The 19742-nt window shown below is 27.6% G+C and overlaps 4 protein-coding genes and 2 long non-coding RNA genes across 6 annotated transcripts; 2 read left to right on the plus strand and 4 right to left on the minus strand.

The window, feature by feature from the left end:
- Positions 1 to 42: 42 nt before the first annotated feature.
- On the minus strand, positions 43 to 1420 carry LOC113791104 (uncharacterized). The gene is made up of 5 exons (XM_075821790.1): positions 1088 to 1420; positions 973 to 1020; positions 828 to 920; positions 545 to 676; positions 43 to 463 (listed from the first exon to the last, which is right to left on the minus strand). The coding sequence occupies exons 1-5, from the start codon at positions 1170 to 1172 to the stop codon at positions 210 to 212; spliced, it is 612 nt and encodes a 203-aa protein (XP_075677905.1). The 5' UTR covers positions 1173 to 1420; the 3' UTR covers positions 43 to 209.
- Positions 1421 to 2748: 1328 nt separating this feature from the next.
- On the minus strand, positions 2749 to 6121 carry LOC113791055 (uncharacterized). The gene is given in 9 exon segments (XM_027340774.2): positions 2749 to 4136; positions 4202 to 4325; positions 4394 to 4470; positions 4543 to 4628; positions 4694 to 4768; positions 4770 to 4847; positions 4917 to 5333; positions 5404 to 5446; positions 5512 to 6121. Coding segments are annotated over 9 exon segments (2427 nt in total). The 5' UTR covers positions 5655 to 6121; the 3' UTR covers positions 2749 to 2752.
- Positions 6122 to 6698: 577 nt separating this feature from the next.
- Positions 6699 to 8145, plus strand: LOC113791023 (pyroglutamyl-peptidase 1). The gene is made up of 2 exons (XM_075821788.1): positions 6699 to 7160; positions 7227 to 8145. Exons 1-2 carry the CDS (start codon positions 7124 to 7126, stop codon positions 7847 to 7849), a joined length of 660 nt encoding a protein of 219 aa, XP_075677903.1. The 5' UTR covers positions 6699 to 7123; the 3' UTR covers positions 7850 to 8145.
- Positions 8027 to 10637, minus strand: Frmd5 (FERM domain containing). The gene is given in 8 exon segments (XM_027340780.2): positions 8027 to 8957; positions 9029 to 9116; positions 9118 to 9223; positions 9284 to 9450; positions 9506 to 9569; positions 9630 to 9930; positions 10015 to 10234; positions 10353 to 10637. Coding segments are annotated over 8 exon segments (1911 nt in total). The 5' UTR covers positions 10575 to 10637; the 3' UTR covers positions 8027 to 8214.
- A 2934-nt stretch (positions 10638 to 13571) lies between these two features.
- LOC142645444 (uncharacterized) lies at positions 13572 to 14644 on the plus strand. Its single transcript, XR_012846571.1, has 3 exons — positions 13572 to 13893; positions 13966 to 14233; positions 14303 to 14644. It is a non-coding gene; the product is annotated as an uncharacterized LOC142645444 (long non-coding RNA).
- Positions 14645 to 17119: 2475 nt separating this feature from the next.
- Positions 17120 to 18178, minus strand: LOC142645443 (uncharacterized). The gene is made up of 2 exons (XR_012846570.1): positions 17896 to 18178; positions 17120 to 17775 (listed from the first exon to the last, which is right to left on the minus strand). It is a non-coding gene; the product is annotated as an uncharacterized LOC142645443 (long non-coding RNA).
- Positions 18179 to 19742: the final 1564 nt, after the last annotated feature.

A 19742-nucleotide genomic window follows, 5' to 3' on the forward strand; every position in this document is an offset into this window, starting at 1 on the left:
TAATGTTTGTTTATTTCGAATCAAAAATCATATTCATTTCCGTCAATTCTTAAATTTTTTTATTTATTTTTTTTGAAAAAAAGTATTAAAATGATTAAATCTTTGGTATATTGATGATGAACTATGAGAATATGGATGGATAATAATAAATTTGTGACTGTGTTTGTGTTTGTGTGTTTTACAAATTCAAATGTCATGATCAATTTCGGTTATTGTTGTTCTATTTTGACTTTTTGACCATTCTTTTTGTTTGGATTTTTCTTTCCTTTATTATTATTATCATGGTTATTGTTAATGTTATTTTTATTATTATTATTATTTTGATTTGAACAAGGTTTGACAATATTTTTTATCGGTTCACAATCATCACTGTTTGGTGTTTCCGGATTCATAACCAATGTAAGTGTTCGATTTTTTAAACCATTTTCACATAATGTCCATTCAGTTTTATTATAGGCACATTCTATTTCATGAAAAAAAACCCGAATCAAAATCAAATCAAATATTCATTGAACAAGAAAAAAAAATCGAATCTATGACATACGTTTTCGACAGGATTTATTAACAATTTTTTCCGATTTACAAAACGATGACGATACATCCGTTCGTAGTTTATCGATACGTTCTTTCCTACCATTCAAACAATCTGACCATGCACCTTTAACATATTTACATTCTAAATTGTAAATTGTTGGAAATGAAATGAAAAAGAAAATGAAATCTATGTTAATGATGTGATGATCTTTTGAACTTTAATCTGAAAAATTTTCATGAACAACAACAATGACATCAATCATGAAATTCCCTGAAAATGAAATGAAACGTACGTTTTTTACATGGTCGTTCCATTTGTTTTTCCTTTGTACAATCGACCAGATGAGGTTTAAATGTTTTCAATCGTAAAATTCGTTTTTGCATTCCTTATTTTGGATGAAAAAAAAATTATTAAGGATTTTTGATCAAAATAATTACCTGTATCCGGATCACAGTCTAACCAGCGGCCTTTTTCATATTTACATTCTTATGTAACGAAAAAAAATTGGAAAAATTTTAAAATTTCAATCAACAAATCTGTTATGAACCATACCTTTATGTGCGGTAACAATCTGTATCGAAAGTAACAGAATCGCAATCAAATACAGACCGACAATCCAAAATGTTTTCATTATCATTTTTTTTTTTTTTGATTCAAGCAATCACACCAACTAGAGAACAACTAGAGATGTTTTATCGACGACAGTTAAACTAAAAATGACAGCCAATGATTGTCATCACCATCATCATCATCACCATCATCATTATCATCGCAAAATGGCCCCTACATTTTCTTCATAAACTAACCAGAAAATAACATCGATCCTATATGCATAACAATGTGTTTGCTTGAATGTATAGACTGAAATCTGGGACGAAACTTGAATGAAAAAGAGAAAATACGAATGAAAGAAAGAAAAAATCTTCAAACAATCAACGCTTTTTGTGTGTGTGTATTTCAAAGAAATAAACAATCATTACACGACTGTTAAATGGAAAAATCATTGACAAAGATATTTTTAACCGAAAAGAGAAAGAAAGAAAGAAAGAAAGAAAGAAAACTGGGATTGGTCTTTGTCTTGTATTTCCGAAACATTGATGTTCGATTCTTTGTTTGTTTGTTCAAGCATGTTATGATTAAAGAAATAACAATTTTTTTTTCAATCCAAACATCAAATGTTAACGAATTCGGCCATTACCATTTTGGTTATCATGTGTGTGAATGAATCATTTGATTTGAATCAATTAAGAATAGATTTTGGCTAAGTTAAGTTTTAAGCTTCATTTTAAATTAGATTTAAATGAAAATTGGCTGCTGACATCTGGCCAATTTGCATGTTTTTATTATTATCATTTTTTCTCCAAACAAACAAACATCGATCATGATAAATTGGCAATTTCCTCAATTGCTTCCCCAAAGAAAAATAACTATAACAGCGAGAGAGAGAGAGAAACCAGATTTGTCGTTTTTATTTTCGCACTTCTTAAATGATTTAAATTTTCAACCAGAAAATTGTCATTGAACTTTTGATGATGATGATTAAGTCCAAATAAATTATTTATAAAAAAAAAAATCATGATCAATATTTTGTTTTTCAAATAATAATATTTAATCATGAAAAAAAAACACGGAAGAACACGAATTGAATGAATCAAAAATGAATGTTTTCATTTTGACAATTATTATTGCTATGTATGTTTTCTTTTTTGGTTTTTAATTAACAAACGAAAAAAAAAAATTCAATCAAATGGCTATCGGGTTTTTTTCAGTATTCTTCAAGTGTGTGTGTGTTTAAAAACGAATATTCTGTGTGTGTGAAACATATGGTATATGTACAATGGAATCATTGAATGAAACAAGAATTTGCACTATTTTCTTTAAAATTAATTTTTGTTTGGTTTTTCTATAAAAATCAAAAGGCTAAAAGATTAAAGAATTTGAATTGATAAAAATGAAAAATAATAAAAAAAGAAAAGAATTTTTCAACACACAAACACACACACCTACATTCTATTATATGCACAACCAACAAGAATTAAATGGAAAAAAAGATTTCAAATCAAAACACGATTTGCTCTAAAAGATTTTGTTTCTATAAAAAAATAAATAAATATATCCTGTAAAAATACACACAGTTATTGAATGTCCTGTATATGAAGATTATTAGGAAGATTCTAATTGAAAATAAAAAATACATTTTTTTCGTTTCTAAATTCTTCAAGTTTCAACTGTAGGCATTTTTATTGTTGATTTTTTTGTTGCTGATTGTTGTGAAGAAATTTTCGATTCATGATTGTCATCATTATCATTATTTTTGTTATTGTTATAAATTTCTGTCGTTTGATGATTATTATTACTGTTATTAACATTATCAGCAGTATATGGTACAAATATTCGTATTTTGGATGGTGATTGTTTTTTCGTTGATGAAATTGTTGATGATGGTGGTATATTATTTAAACGTGGACTATGATTGCCATTTTTTGTTGTTGATTGATTTGATTCCAATATTAATGAATTATCATTATTTATCAACTGATAATCACCAATTGGTATAGTAATTTTGGTCATTTTTGTTTCAATCGTTGTTATTGTATCATTATTGCTATTATTATTATTATTAATTTGTGAATGTTGTTGTTGATGATGATGGTGGTGGTGATGATGATGATGATGAGGATGATGAATTTGGGAATTCATTATGGGTGATGGTGTTGATTGACTACGAAAATACTGTGATGTGGTGGTCGTCACCGAATGGCTACGTTTATTATTGCCATCAACATTATCATCGATAATTACTTTGGTTTTCGTCACATGTTCATTCGACGACGATTCATTCGTAACAAAATTTTCCAATATCTTGATAGCCTCTTCCGTACTTGATGGTATTGTATGAATATTCATATCACAATTTGTTTTTGATGATGATGGTGATGATGATGATTTTAGACTACTTTGGCGGGCAGTTGAAGTTAATATACGTTTATATGTTGAAGAATTACTCTTGAATGTAGGTATTGTTCCATTATTATCAATCTGTGAATCATTAACAATTATTTTTTTAATATTTTCACGATTTTTTTGATTAATCGTTGAAATTAAAGAATTTGCACTATTTAGTTTTTCATCTAGATCGGCACTCAAATGATTGATTTCTTCTTCAATTTCACCAATTGATTTTTCCCTTAATGATGATGATGGTGATGATTGTCCATGATTATAATGTAAATCATGTAATGAACGATCTGAACCAGGTCGATTCGATTCGGGTGATAAATTTGATTTGTTCGATTGTTGTTGTTGTTGTAATGATTGTTGTGTTGTTGATGAATGATCCGACATACGACTTGAACGTTTAGCTGCCGCTTCAATACTTTCATTGATTGATACATTATCGTATAAAGAAATTGATCCAACATCTTCACGACTACCACTGGTTCGACTGGTACAAACTGATGAAGCATCATTACCTTTCAATCGTACACTACCGGCAATACTTTGATCATCAAAACCCATTCGTTCAGTGGCAATTATACCGAATGGTCTTGATGGAAATTCATTATCCGATGGTCGTTCAGGTGAAAGCATTTTATATTTCCTATATCAAATGAATAAACGGAAATTAGAAATCAATAACAATCAAATTATATGATATTTTGTTACTTTAATTCTTGTATCGATTGCTGTAATGCCTGTATTGCCGAATCATCATGATAACCGAAATCTTTTTCCAATTCAATCTGTAGAAATTCGATCGTTTCTTCCATCGATTTACGCAATATAGATCCTATTAACATATTAGTTTTGATGATTATCATAAAAAATGATAAAAAAAAATCAAACATTGTGACATACTTTTATGTAATTTGAGCAATGTATAGCTCATACCCGTCAAAATGGTTTCACCGTCAAGTAAAAATGCATCCCATAACCTTAGTGGATTAAAAAAGTGAAAAATTATGTTTTCAATCAAATCTTTTTGATTTAAAAAAAAATTTACAAACCTTAATGTCAATGAAAATGGTACACGATCAAGAAAACATTGAAAAAACCATTTTAAAGTATATAAAGTGGAATCAATGTCATATTTCTATTCGAATCAATCGAAAAAAAAGATTAATTAAGAAGATACAAAACAACAACATCAAATCAAACCTTAAAATGTTTCCAAACTTTTGGTAATAATTTATGAATAATTTTATCATGATGTTTAGCAAAACGTATTAATTTTAGGAAAGCCCGGTATAAAAAATCCATGCATAGCATGTCTTTCATCCGACATCAAAGATGATAATGACCAGAATGCATCCTATTCAATTTGAATTTGAATTAGATAAATGATGAAACAAACAAACAAACAAACACAAAAAATTCCTACCTCCTCATCCATGTACATCAATAGTAAGGCGGCAATTTGTGACATGCCTTGGCAATAGCCAATTTCGGAATTATAAACACTATAAGCAACCAATACTTTAAATAACATCTGTTGTCTAACATTATAACGTTCACGAAATATAAGATGTTTACGATACGTTCGATTAACATCAAGATCAATTTGACGAATATCTTTTGAGTATTGATAACCACAGTCCAACATTTCGGCATATTTTCCTGATTGTTCTTGTTTTAATTGTTGTATGTTTAATAAACGTCCCCATACTTCACCACGTAATGCATTTGGAATTCCTTTATAAATACGTGATCTAAGTTTTTCTGAATCAGGATAATACTGGTCCCATTGTTTGAGCATCTTAAGCCATTTTGTTAATCGGCTATTCTCTTGTAGTTTTAGCTTTTTTTTAGAAAAAAAAATCAGAATAATTAATTTTGTCTAAATTATTCGCCCGAAATTAATGACTTACTTTGGTTTCATATTCGGGTAATCGATCTGGAAGTCGGTTGGAGCTAATAATAAAACAAACAAATTAAGAATTGGGTGTAGGTTGAGCAACAAAAGAAAAACAACATACTGTATAAAACCATAACGATCAGTTGCATGATAGATATCAAAATCTGGATCTTCCCATGCATTTATCTCAGCTTTATCAAGTTTATCACGACCTTTACGATATTTTTCAATTATAATTTCACGTTCATCTTTTTCATCCATCATTTTAACTGTTTTTTTCCACGTTTGTTACACCACAAACCAAACAAACCAAAAAAATGAACACCAAAACAAAAAAAAAGAAAACAATGACAATGTTTTGTGAGGGAGAGAGAGAGAGAGTTGAAGAGAAACAAAAAGGGATGATTCAATGTGGGTGTTTAATTTTTTTTTGTTATTATTTCGATGTTTGAAAACAAGAAAAAAAATCCACTAAAAACACATGATTAGATTAAATAAAATCTTAGTAGCAAAATTTGACAAAGAAAATTGACTTTTTCGTTTGGTTAAATTCTTTTTGGAATGTAAGAACTCGAAGACGATATATCGAACGAAAAAAAAATCGAACATTTTGTTTTGGTTGTTATTGACAATCAGTTGTTGTTGTCGATTTATTTATTCCGAAATAAAAAACTCATTTTACAATTTGACAGTTGGCCGAATCCAATGAAATTTTTGTTGCTGTTTTTTTTTGTAAATGTCCAATGTTTATTTGATGATTATTACACAAACACACCTACTAAAAAATGTTGAGGATTCATATATGATAATGTGAAACTAATAGGAAAAAAAATCGATGTAAATCACACACAAACAAACACAAATTATACAACCAAAAAAATGAATGAAATGAAATGATTGCAATCAATGTAATGATGATGATGATGATAATAGTATCAAACAACAAACAAACAAACAAACAACAAGAAAATTGGATATGTAAAAGAATCAGTGAAATAGAGTGGATGGATATATCGCGATAGAAAGAGAGCGGGAGAGAGAGAGCATTAGACTTGCAACAAAATATCAGTAGTTAGTTAGTTTGACGAATCATTATTTGAAAATATAGTTTTTCTTTTAATTATAAAAAATCATTATCATAATCATCAAATAAACGAAATTGAAATAAAAAATGAATCCATTAATATCGGATTTTTTGTTATGTGGCTGGATAACAAACAAACAAACAAAACAAACACATCACAAATATCCATTAGCTGTTACTTCTTCTGTGTTTTGTGTGATCGGTCCATTTCACAGTGTATTTTTTTTTTTTGTTGTTCCCGTAAAGTTTCCCAGAAAATGAATGTTCGATGAGGATCTTTTTTTGTTGTTTTTTGATTTTTGATTCTTCGTTATCCATCGGATTGTAAACAAACCAATGTTATTTTTAAACTGCTGCCATTATTATTTCCGTATTTTGTTGAATCAAATTTATTGATTTTTTAAAAATCATTTGATGATCAGAGTGAACGAAGATAAACAAAAAAACATGACATCATCATAAGAAATATAGCCTGTCATTATTATCCATGATCATCATTCCAGAAGAGCCAAACAGAGTCTTATCATTTGTTTATGTTTGAAATATTTTTTTTTAAATATATTTTGTTATTGATTTGTTTTATTGCTCATTTCAATCAATTTGTTTGATGTGTAAAATTTAAATTTAGAAACTTGAAAAAACTGAAATAATGGAACCAAAGAAAAAAGAAAATGTCATTCTAACAGGTGAGTTTGATTTTAATGAAAACAAAAAGATTTATTTTTTTAAGAAAATGATTTTTCAATGTATAGGATTCGGCCTATTTCGTGCGTATAAAATAAATCCATCATGGGAAGCTGTACAATTAATTGATGAATGTCAATTTGGTTCGAATATTGAAATAATTAAAATACAAATTCCGGTTGCTTATAATGAAGTTGAACGAATAGTTGAAGAAATTTGGACAAAATATCAACCAAAATTAGTTATACATTGTGGTGTATCTTGTGTAGCACGTTGTCTACATTTGGAAAAACGTGCAGTTACCAATAAAGAACGTTATTGTCAACCGGATATTTTTTCATGTTTACCAAAACGTTGTTCAAATAATGATCCATTAAAACCTGATTATATTTATACTGATTTGAATTTGGAAACAATTCGTGATGAAATCAATCAACATTATTATGATGGAAATATTGAAATTCCAGCTAAAATATCTGATTGTGCGGGTGAATTTCTTTGTGAATATATTTATCATTGTTCATTACAATATGATTGTCGACGAACATTATTTATTCATGTACCGGATATTAATCAAGAATTATCTATCAAAGATTTGTCGAAATGTATTGAATTAGTTATTCATTCGGCATTAAAACAATTAGAATCATTACCACCGTTTATTCATCAACAAACAAAAACAACCAATTAATAATTCAATTACAAATCAAATTGATGAATGAAAATTTAATTTACTTTTTTTTTTAAATTTATAAATAAAAATAATGAAAATATATAATAGAAAAATATATATATCGAATTTTGAACATAAGTTTGTTGTTTTGATATATTATGATAATTAATCAAAGATTTGTTTTGTTTTTGTTTGTTTGTTTTCCAGTCAATTTACCGGGAAAGGAAAAAAATAGAAAATTTTTGTTTTCAAATACTTTTTGGTTTCGATAATGGGGGGGAATGTCGAATGTTTTGTAATTCATTTTTTAAGCAGGAAAAAAAATATTGATAACTTAATGGTCATATCAGTCATATCTTATATATTGATAAATAATAAACGAATCATATCGAATTAATTGATTGTAATATATTTTCTTTGATTGGTTGATAATAATCTCGTTGAAATATCATCATTTCTGGCAGTTTACGTAATCCGATAAACATTTCCGTATCGGTTTCAAGTATGACAATTAATAAACCAGCAATCAATATGAATATGATCAATGCACTTAATAATGATGTAAATAACATGATGCATAATTTTTTTCCACATGATACTTTTGTCTTACGTTTCATTGATAATTTTTCCATATTTTTGTTACTATTATTATTATCAGTAATGATATTATTTTGATTGTTTGATCCATCATTTTTATTCGAATGTTTAACATTTTTACTATGTGGTTGTTGATATGTTGATGGTGTTTGATCAACAATTTCGCTTACTTGTTCTAATGTTTCATCCGAATCATTTGTTGTTTCTTCTTCTGAACTTTTTTGTTGTTGTTGTTGTTGTATGGATGATAATTGTGATGGTGATGATCGAACTATTGGTGTTTCAAATGAGATCGTATTCGGTTCATCACCTGTTGGTGTTAAATCTGGTCGCATATCAAATTCTGTTGGTAAACATGGATTTGTTGTTGTTGTTGTTGATGATGATGATACAATACGTGTTGGATGATGATTTTCATAATCTTCATTTAATGGTTCAACAATCATTGAACAATTTGGTTGAAATGTTCCAACATCTTTATGGCCATAAGTTTCTGGTTCAGAAACGACCGAATAATTTAGGTAAGGATCTATTTTGAACAAAAAATGTCAAATAAATAAATTAGCTAATAAATTTTGATATTCTTCTAAAAGCAATTACTTTTATCATCATAAAAACTTGATTGAAATTTATTAGGTGATCCATCATCCGGTAATGGTGCCGTATTTGAACGACCAAATGAACGCATTAGATGATGGTAATGTATTCATTGAATGTCGACGATTTATTGTTGTTGAACCATTTGGATCAGGAATTTTTTTCATATCTTCAATAATTTCACGTTCAACACGACCACTATTTTTTAAAAAATAAATTTAAAAATGTTTTCCGGAAAACAAACGTCAAAATAGTTACCTATAACGAAGTTTACATTGTTTAGAAAATAGGCCACCACCAGTCGTTATAGTTGGTATATCATTCGATGAATTCATTGTAAAAAAATATCGTTGTTCAACGGCTGAACGCCATAAATTTTGACAGGCAAAAACGTTTGGACATTTAAATCCAACAAGATTCTTTTTCTGTAAAAAAAGACAATGAAAATTCAATAATAAAGGAAATCGAAAAAATTCTTACACCGCCCGTATAATGATGAAGAATAAACATTTTACTTTCATAGGTAATTTTCTGTAATTCATTCCTGTCGAAATGTAAATCATTATTATTAAGATTGGAATCAGAAATTATTATAATAAATTACCATTTAAAATGATAAACTTTTTTGTTGCCTTGAAAACCTAATATACCCGAATGATTAATACCGATTAAATATTGAACTTTTTTATGATCTTTAACCGGATATGGATCAATACCATATGTTTCTAATTTTGATGAACGTTCAAGAAATTTTAATTCAGCTTCAGCCGGTGTTAATGATTTCATTTCATTCATATGTAATTCAATTGTTTCTAATTCTAATTTTTCATTTTGATTTGGTATTATTTTCAATGATGATACATAATTATCTTTATGTTCGGATTCATTATAATCGCCTAGTTCGGCTGAAAAGTGAAAAACGAAAATTTGAACAAAATGTAAGATGAGAATTTCGAGAGAAAAAATGATAATATAATGAATATACATACATTGTACAACACAAGCCATTAAATATATAGCATCAGCTGGAAGACAATAAAGACGACGATTTAATAGATCACGTCGTAATTGCAGATAAAGATAATAACGTGTTAGTTCATCTTTCAATAATGTTGGATTAGCTGGATAGAATTTGACACGAAAACAGAATATAATTGGATTTAGATTTTTTACTTGTTTGATGATTGATCGTGTTGGATCGAGCCATATCTAAAATATTTTTGAAATCAACAACGAAAAAAAACAACGAAAAAACAAGAAACAAAATTAGTGAAAAAAACTTTTTTTTTTGGTAATTTAAATATGTAAATTTAAACAGATCAGATACCCTTAAATTATTACTGTCGACAAAACGTAAACCAAAATAATCTTTTTCCAATAAATTTAATGTTTTAAATACAAAATCCAATAGATATTGTCCTTTATGTTCACGTTGAAAATTTGTTTGTAATACTTCTTCATCATCTAATAATCTTATGGCACATTGATATTCAGATTGATTTGTTAGATCTTTTTTCGAACCAAATCTTGATAATAATGTTTTGGCCATTATTTGATTGATTGATTTCTTTTCAAAATTCCGTATTTGATAATAATGAAAAATACTTTTTGTTGACGTTGTAGTCGTCGAAGTTGTCTTTATTTACACACACAAACAAACACACAATGAATGACAATTTAAAAGAGAAAATTGACAAATGACAAAAAGGAAAAAAACCGCACCACCAAAAATGATGACGATGACCAAAATACTGATGCAATACTGTTTTTTTTTGGGGTAAATTGAATAATAATCATATAACAATGAAATGGTGAGAAAGAGAGAGAGAGAGAAACAACAGAAGAAAATAAAACGGGGAAAAACCTTGAAAAATTCAATGATAATGTTGTTGATGTTGAAATTGTTTAGCAGAAACTTTTACAAAAAGCGTTAAAAGAAGATTTGTTTCCAAAGAAATTGATACTGATCAACCGGTTGGATTTATTATCATCTGACATTTAATTTGATGAATCATATTGTCAGAAAAAAAAAAATTATCATGGTTACACACATAAACAAACATCCGTTGATATGTAAGATTTAAAATGAAGCAAACAAGACCAAAAAGTTGAGGGAAAAAATTAAATTACAGAAAAATTTCACTGATGTTTTCAAAATGATTTAAAAAAAACCCTGATATCATGCAATTGAATTTCGTAATAAATTAATTTTGGGAAAAAAAATTTGATGAAAATTGAGCCCAATTATTATTATTATTTAGTCACCAGAATTGAAACATCAATTTGCTTTGCGCCATCTTTCTTTCGATACAACAAAAAAAAATAATGCTCATCTAAAATATAGCAGCATAATGGATACTGGAACTATTCTCTCTCTCTCTTTTTTGACGACCAACATGGCTATTTTTTTTTGTTAGGAATTTTCTGGTTTCTTTTTTTCTTTTTTTAAATCCATTAATGGTAGTAGTATTAGTAGGTGAAAAATGGTAGTAGTAAACAAAATTTACACACCTTTTCATTGAATAAATTAGTTAAAAAGAGTGGTAGTAGTAGATGAATGAATGAATGAATGAATCCAAAAAAAAATCCAAAAATCCTGATCCAAATTATTTGATTAGATTTAATGAAATGAAGATGGCGTTAGTGGGTCTAAATTTAAAATTGTCCGATTTTTAAATTCCATTTTTGCCTTTTTTTTTGAATGAAAATTTTGTTTAACAATGGAAATTGGTTGAAACAGAAAAAACGAACAAAAATTTAAATTTCACAAGAAAAAAAACCTCATAAGCGAGAGAGATCTGGGTCTGATCTGAATCTGGAGACAAGAGAGAGAACACGGAGCTAGCCAAAAAGCTGTATTCCGATTCGATTCCAATTTTCCAAATGGAATCTTTACAATCGACAATGATGTGTTTATGTAGAACAACAACGATTTGAAATCAATCGAAGATGGTGAACTGTGGCATGGTGATGTTCAAGAACAAAAAATATAATCGAATAAGAATGAAGCCGAATTTTCTTTTTTTTAGTTGAAAAACAAATCATTTCGATATAATCCAATTTTCAATGAAATTATTTCTTGATTTTGTTTTTCGTATTCAAATTTCTTTTAATCGGTTTCGTTTCATTTGTTCTGTTTTTTGTTTTTGTTGTTGCATTAATTTGTTTTACAACAGAAAAACATTTTAGCTTCGATCATTCGGATGATGATAATGATGTAATCTTTTTTTTTCGGGAAAAAAGTTTTTCTTATTCTTTTTTTCTGTTTTTCGTTTTGATTTGTTATTCGAATCGTTGGATGATCCTCATGATGATAGTGATTAAAACAATGAATCTAATGATAATGATGATGATGATCATCAATGTTTTCAAATTAACTTTGATTGTTGTTTTCTTACGAAATTCGTTGTTTTTGTTGTTTTTTTCCGATAATTTTTGTTTGCTCAATTTCAACGAATAAAAAAGAATTATATTCGAAAGTACCAAAAATTGTACGTCATTTTTGGAAAGGAATAATTCCGTAATTCTTTCGAATGTTTAGTGATTTTCGCTTGTTTTGATAATTCGATTTTTTCAATTTTTGCAACTTTTTCTTTTTTTCTTAATTTACAGAATTTTCTCTAATTTCATTTCATCTTTTTATTATAAGTTTTCTGTTTTTGACTTTATTATTTGATCGATTGGTTATTTCATATTTTCAATTTTGTTGTTTGTTATTGGTATTCTTTTCAAAATTTCTCGCATGGATGCTTTTTTTTCATCCAGACCAATTTTTTTGGGTGAAAAATAACCAAGACAACCACGAAAATTAAATGGTTAGACCAAATTTTTTTCTTTCTTTCATCTTTTTCACTTGCAAATTGCAACGTTAATCTTTTTCTTTTTTCTTTTCCAAAAGGTTTGAATGGAATGAATGAAAATATCAAAAAACAATCATTTTAGATTGGTTTGTTTTTTTTCTTGGTAAGCGAAACGAAAAATATTTTCAAAAAAAAAACAAACAAACAAACAGCTATTTAATATTTCATATTCTTTATCAAAATTTTGATTTTTATTTATCTGACGTTTACAATCATGGTGCAAGATTCTTTTGATTTTGTTCACACAAATTTAATCGATTTTTCTTTTTTTCTTTTGCGTGTTTCAACAACAACAACGAAAAAAACTGAATTCACTGACAATCAATCTCATAATTGCCTTGATTCTTTCAAACATTTTTTTTGTTGTTGTTGTCGTTGTATCTATAGATCATCCTTATTCGTGATAAATTCTTGGGAAATTTTTTTCCCCTAGAACATTCATTTTCGATGAAAATTTTTTTCAAAAATTTTAATTTCATTCATCGCGAATAATCATCATCACTATTGTTTGTTTGTTGAAATGGATCAGGTATCAATGAAAAAAAAGAGTTTTCACAAGAAAAAATGATGATGATGATAATGATATTGTTTGACACAGGGATCTATTCTATTCTATTTTTTTGTGTTTTGTTTGATATTCTAATATTTGTCTTCTTTCGTTTTTTTTTTTTTTTTTTTTTTTTTTTGTTCTCATATCACCAGGTTTTCATTCTTTTTTTTGTTCCTTCAGGATGGAGTTGAATTTCTACGAAATGAAAAAAGAAACCCAAAGATAAAAGATGATGAAAAGAAAGCCAAACAAATAAAAAAAAACTGGAAAAATATTCATGACAACATTACCATCATCATCATCATCAATATTTGGATTTTCAACTCTTTCTCATTGTTGATTTTCATTCATGTCAAATTTGAATGAATTAATACGTCATCATTGATGATAATAATGAAAAAAAATGAAAAATTCCCATTCATTCTGAAGAATTTCTAATGAAGAATAAGCAGAATCACGTAAGAATAACGAAAGAAAAAAAACTGATTGTTTTGCATTTTTCATTTTTTTCCTTGTTTTTGTTTCTATAGCCATAGCCATCCAGAATATTTTTATCATTTGTGAAAAAAAACAAGGAAGAAAAGGAAATAAATCCATAAACTCTTATCCCTTTTTATGCTTGTTTCTGCTGATCTTTCGAAGAATTTTGGTTCTGTTTTTTCTTTATCTTTGAATCATCATCATCATCATCAATTTAATGTTGCATTATTGTGGTTTGTTTTTTCTCTCTTCACTTTTCATTTCATTGACAATTTGGAGCTAAAGGAAAAGGAAAATGGAAATCAAAAAGTCTCCAAAGTATTGTTAAGATTTTTTTATATATCTTTTCGGAAAACTTTTATGAATTTTATTTTGCTTTCCATAAAGATATTGAATACGCAAACAAACAAAATGATTGAACGCGAATGGTCAGAAATCAAATTTAAAAATCGAAAAAAAATATAAACCAAAAAATGGATTTTAAAATAACTAACTTGGTCGACTTTTCATTCGAATGGCTAAAACAATGCCAACAAGAAGAAGAAGAAGAAAAATGACGATAATAACAACCAAATACACGGAAGAAAACAGGAAGAAAATGAAATAAAAAAAATAGAATGAGAAAAAAAACTACTGAATATATATTGTTTGTGTGTTTGAAAAAAAAGAAAGAAAGAAAATTCATGAACAGAATAATAAAATGATTCCGGATGGATTCAGATTCAGAGATTTTTTTATTTCGTCGTCGTTGTTGAAAAAAAGGCCAATGAATGAACAAAACAAAAGAAAAAAAACTAATATGATGGACCTTCTTCATTTCTTTTTTTTTCTTTTTTTTCATTTTATTTTATTTCACTCTTTATTCTGACCGTATGTGTAAATGTAATGTTTTCTTTTATGTTTCATTTAGGTTCTCTATTCTATATGAAAACATGGTTGGCTATAAAATCATCATGGCATCGACAATACAAATGAATCGTACAAGCAAGAATTTAATGTTCAAAGCTTGATTTACTCTTCAAAGAAGAGGGGGTGTTTGGGTTATTCTTTACGAATAAAATCTTTGTTGTTGTTGTTGTTGTTGTTGTTGTCATCGTTTCTTATCGTACCGATCGTAACAACAACAACAAAAACAAAAAAGATCGAGATTTTTTCCCCTACTCTCTTCGCTAATCACATAGATGAATAGAATAGAGAATGGGATAGGGTTTCCTTTTGAAAAAAGACAGAATCCGAATCAGAAATTCGAGAGAAACAAAAACAAAAAAATTACTGCCGAAATCAAATTCTGTGTGTGTGTGTGTGTGTCTAGAAATAATATCTTTCAAGATTTGTAAAACAACAAAAAAATTCTGTTGTTTTTTGTTTTTCTTGATTCCTTGTCATTCTTATTCAAATGGTCGGTCAATGGTGGTGGTGATTGCATGACAAGCAAACAAATTGTGATCAAATTCGTTAAATGAAATATACAACCTAAACAGAAGAATGAAAGAAAGAAGAGAAGAGAAAAAAAATTGATTCTAAACGCGTACGCAATGAATTTGTGACCCCTTATCATCATTATCATCATCATCACGAAGAAACAAGAATAAGCTTCAACAACAATAACAACAACAACAACAACAAATGATGAAAACAACAAAATCGAGACTGGCATTTTAATTTGTCATAATTTTTTTTCCATTCTTTGCTTTTACTTTATCTATACTGGTTACCAGAAACATAACAAAAATATAGTGTGTGTGTGTGTTTTTCACATAAATTCTGATATATTTATGATGTGTGATGACAAAAAAAAAAGAATTGTCTTCTTTGTCTTCTTTGTCTTCTTTTTCTGAATTCTGTGGTTTGTGGTCTTTGGGATCATCATCGATTCATCGATAATAATCCCCAAATGATTTTATTTCCCACATAAAACATATTGATTATGGTCATTGAATGGTCTCGTTTTTTTTTGAAAAAAAATATCCCGATTTTATTAGTTAGGTCAAGTTAAACTATCGTCTGTTGTAATTTTCTTGACAAATTTCTTGATCCAATAAAAATCAAAACAGAAAGATAAAACATTGAGATTAATGATAATGAAAAAAATATGACAAGTTTCCGGTCAATTTTCCTGACAACTTTTTTTGGGTTTGAAATTCCTAGAAACTTCCTAGAAACTTTCTTTTTTTTCGTTCGAATTTCGAATGTTTAAATTTTCTCTCGTTCGTTTGCTCGACTATTACATTATCATTACCACACATTTAATCATGATTTTTCCTTTTTTTTGCTTGTTTTTAATTCTGTTATGAATTATGGATATAATTTCTGTTTCATCATCATCATCCAACAAACACGATGAGAGAGAGAGAAAATATGTTTTGTCAAGTTTGAAAAATATTTTTTTAATGACCAAACGGGGAAAAAAACACCCCGGAACAACAACAAAATTTTAGTATTGCTGTTGTTGTTGTTGTTCATTATTTTTCATTGTAATAGTTTTTCAGTGTTTGTGGCTGACCATCATCATGGCCATATATAATCGTTTTTAATAAATAATAACTGTAAAAAAAACCACCATATGGTTTTTTTTCTACAACAACAAAAAAAATTAATTTACATAATAAATCTATTTTAAATGTCTGTTTGTGTTATGTGTGTGTGTGTTGATCAGATCATCAACGATTATGACCAACATCATGATGATGATGATGATAGTCATTGAATTTTTTCTTTCGGTTAGACATTTTATTCATTCATTTTTGGATTCTGGTTTTTCATTTTCCATATTTTTTTGTTGTTGTTGTTGTTATAAATGGTCAGTTTTATTATCAAATTTACAGTGATACTTCGTTTGCTCATTTTTTGCAAAATTATCATCAAAAAAAAGAAAATTGAATAAGAAAATTGAAAAAATTTTTCGCTAAACTAATTTCACTGTATATTCTCTGTGATGATGAATTTTGAAAAAAATGATTCTTTTAAAAATTTCGAATGGAATCCAAAGATATGGTTCGATTTAATATGATTTTCATGGAAAAAAAATTTCCCCAATTTTTTCATTGTGACCATTTTGACCCAATCTGTTTGTGTGTGTGTGCGAATGGATGGATGATTCGAAGGAAATGAACGTTCGAAATTCATCATTTACACAATAACCATCATCATCATAATGAATTATGAATCATTTGATTTGATAAACATCATCATCGTTGTTGGCCATTATCAAACAAATTTTGATTTTTTATTTATTTAAACAAACATCCATTTCCGGATGTTTTTATTTTGTTGTAAAAATGAAATTTTGGGTCGTATGAAAAATTTCATTCAGTATTTTTCTTCATTTTGAATCTGTTAGTTTTATATAATCAGTATTCTTTTGTTTGTTTGCCAATCGATGGATCAATAAATCGATTAGATTTATCGATCGATCGATTGTCATCAAATAGCTCAACGATAAATGTGTAAAAGTGTTTCGTGGGTTGGTCTGTTTTCATTTTCTTTTCTTCTTCGTTTCTTTATTGATGAGATTCTCTTCATTATGAATGAATTTTTTCCAATTCCGGGATATCTAAACTGTTGTTGCTGTTGTTGTTGTTGTTGTTCAAGCCGGTATTTGAAATTGACAAAAAAAATATTTCACTAATTGAGAAATCAATTCTGACAATAATAATAATAATAACGACACCAACAACGACAACAACAAAACGATCATCAAAGTTTTTCTTTCTTTCTTTGTATGTTTTCTCATTCCAAGAATCACATTTGAAATGTTGTTTTTACCAAATATGTTCATCACAAGTTTGAAAAAAAAAATGTTATATTTTTTTGTTTGCTTTTCTTAATGTTTGTTTGAGTAAATTTAACCGAAATGATTTCTGTTGGAAAAATGAAATAAAAATAAAAATAAAATAAAATGAATGAAATGAAAAAAAGTTTTTTGTTCCAATTGGAAACTTTTAACCGAAAGAAAAAAAAGACTGCAAAAGATTCTTTACTTTTTTGGTTTGGCTTTTTTGGTTTTGATTGGCATGCCAAACATGTATCACCAATTCTCATATAAACTGCAAAGCAAGATTTTTTTTTGCCTTGCTTTCGTCTTTTAATTTCATTTTTGGTCATTTTATTAAAGAAAATTTTCATTATTTTCTTTATTTCTTTATTGTTCTTTATCGTGCGAATCGGATTTGAACACAATGATCACCTGATTCGTGTGAGTTTTTTTTTATGGAAAATTCAATGAAGAATATCAACTATAAGGATGAAAATATATGAATAAATAAAAAAATAGATGATATGAATATAATCTTTCTCCAACCAAAGAAAAAGAAAAAACATCGTGTTTAGCCTGTTAAATAAATATTATATAAAAAAAGTTTTTTTTTCCATTGTCATTATTTTCTTACATACATAATGATGATGAGGATGGCTGTCTTAATGATAATGACATGTTTTTTTTTTTTTTGGTTGATATGCAGAATCCTCATCATCATTATCATTATCATCATCATGATGGATGGGGGAATGAAAAAAGTTGTTGATTCAAGATCCAACGAATGTTTATTTGAATAATTTGGCAGTTTGTGTGGGTGGGTGGATGAATGGATGGTTGGATGTATGCATGGATGCATCAAAAACACAACAAAAAAAACAACAAAAATGGACTTTGTTTATTCATGATTTCTGATTTTTTCTGTTGAATGGACTCAACTCTAAATATTAGATGAGTAAACAAACAAACAAACACAAATTTAGATATACAGACAGGGACAAAGAATAAATCCAATTTCAAAATCACAAAATTATAAATGAAAAATCAAAAAATTTCAAAATTCAAAATTTTATGACCCAAATCATCATTGAAATGGAACATTTTCTATTTCGAACATTTTTATTCTCTTCAACATTCGATTCTATTTACACTGTACATGTTTACCAACTATATCTACACCTGTATATCCACCAAACACCTATATTTTTTTCAAAAAAAAAAAAAAATAATTCCAATTTCATAAATCATATTGCCTTTAGGTTTTCTTTGATTGTCATTATTTTGTTGCTGTTGTTGTTACAATTTTTTTCCAACAACAAAAAAAATGAATCAAATTTGCAAGCAAAGATTGGGATAATGATGTTTGACAAAAATGTTTGATCATCAAATGATTATCATAATGATTTCGGTGCAAATTTTTGTTCGTTTGCTTCGTGTGTGTGTGTGTTTGACATTTCCTCTTAATTCGAGAATTTCAAAAATTTATGATGATTTTCTTCAAGTCGTCGTATACTTATTTCCATTTCGACATTATTTGTTTTTATAAAAAAAAAGTCAAAATAGAAATCCAGAATTCGAAGAAATCCCCATTGAAAAATTAAAATTACCAATTATAATTTCATCAAGAAAGAATTCTTTTTTTCAAATTCCCAAATCATCTTTTCTCTGTTCTTCTCTTCGATAAATTCTTTTGCATTCTGGTGTGTGATCGATTCAATTGTACCATTTTTTTTCTACCAATTCTAAAAAAAAACACCAAAAAAAAACTTATTATTCTTGACTTATATTCCTTATAAATGATCAACATAAATTGGTGAAACCAAAAAACAAAAAACAAAAAAAAACAAAAAAAAGAACTAAATGATCCATCAAAACTATTTCGACCTTCATATATATGTCAAACTTTTTTCTCTCTTCCTTCATTGATCATGTTTTGCCCCTTTCTATAGACTTTGGCCAATTTGATTTGTCAAAACAAAAAGAAAAATTTTGTTTTTCCAATTCCATATCGATTAAAACAAAATGTATTCTTCTTTATTCTGTGAATAACAAATTCTCATTTTCATTTTATTA

Source organism: Dermatophagoides pteronyssinus, unplaced genomic scaffold (genome assembly GCF_027571235.1).
Source record: "Dermatophagoides pteronyssinus isolate colony J.1.1.1.1 unplaced genomic scaffold, Derpt_VIB-CSIC_2022.12 sq0012, whole genome shotgun sequence".
In the NCBI taxonomy this organism is placed as follows: domain Eukaryota; kingdom Metazoa; phylum Arthropoda; class Arachnida; order Sarcoptiformes; family Pyroglyphidae; genus Dermatophagoides; species Dermatophagoides pteronyssinus.

Coding starts and splice junctions, on each gene's coding strand:
- LOC113791104 (XM_075821790.1), bottom strand. CDS start 1,172: ATGATAATGAAAACATTTTGGATTGTCGGTCTGTATTTGATTGCGATT. Junction 1,021..1,087: donor GATTGTTACCGCACATAAAG/GTATGGTTCATA, acceptor TCGTTACATAAG/AATGTAAATATGAAAAAGGC. Junction 677..827: donor GGAACGACCATGTAAAAAAC/GTACGTTTCATT, acceptor TTTACAATTTAG/AATGTAAATATGTTAAAGGT.
- LOC113791023 (XM_075821788.1), top strand. CDS start 7,124: ATGGAACCAAAGAAAAAAGAAAATGTCATTCTAACAG. Junction 7,161..7,226: donor AGAAAATGTCATTCTAACAG/GTGAGTTTGATT, acceptor TTCAATGTATAG/GATTCGGCCTATTTCGTGCG.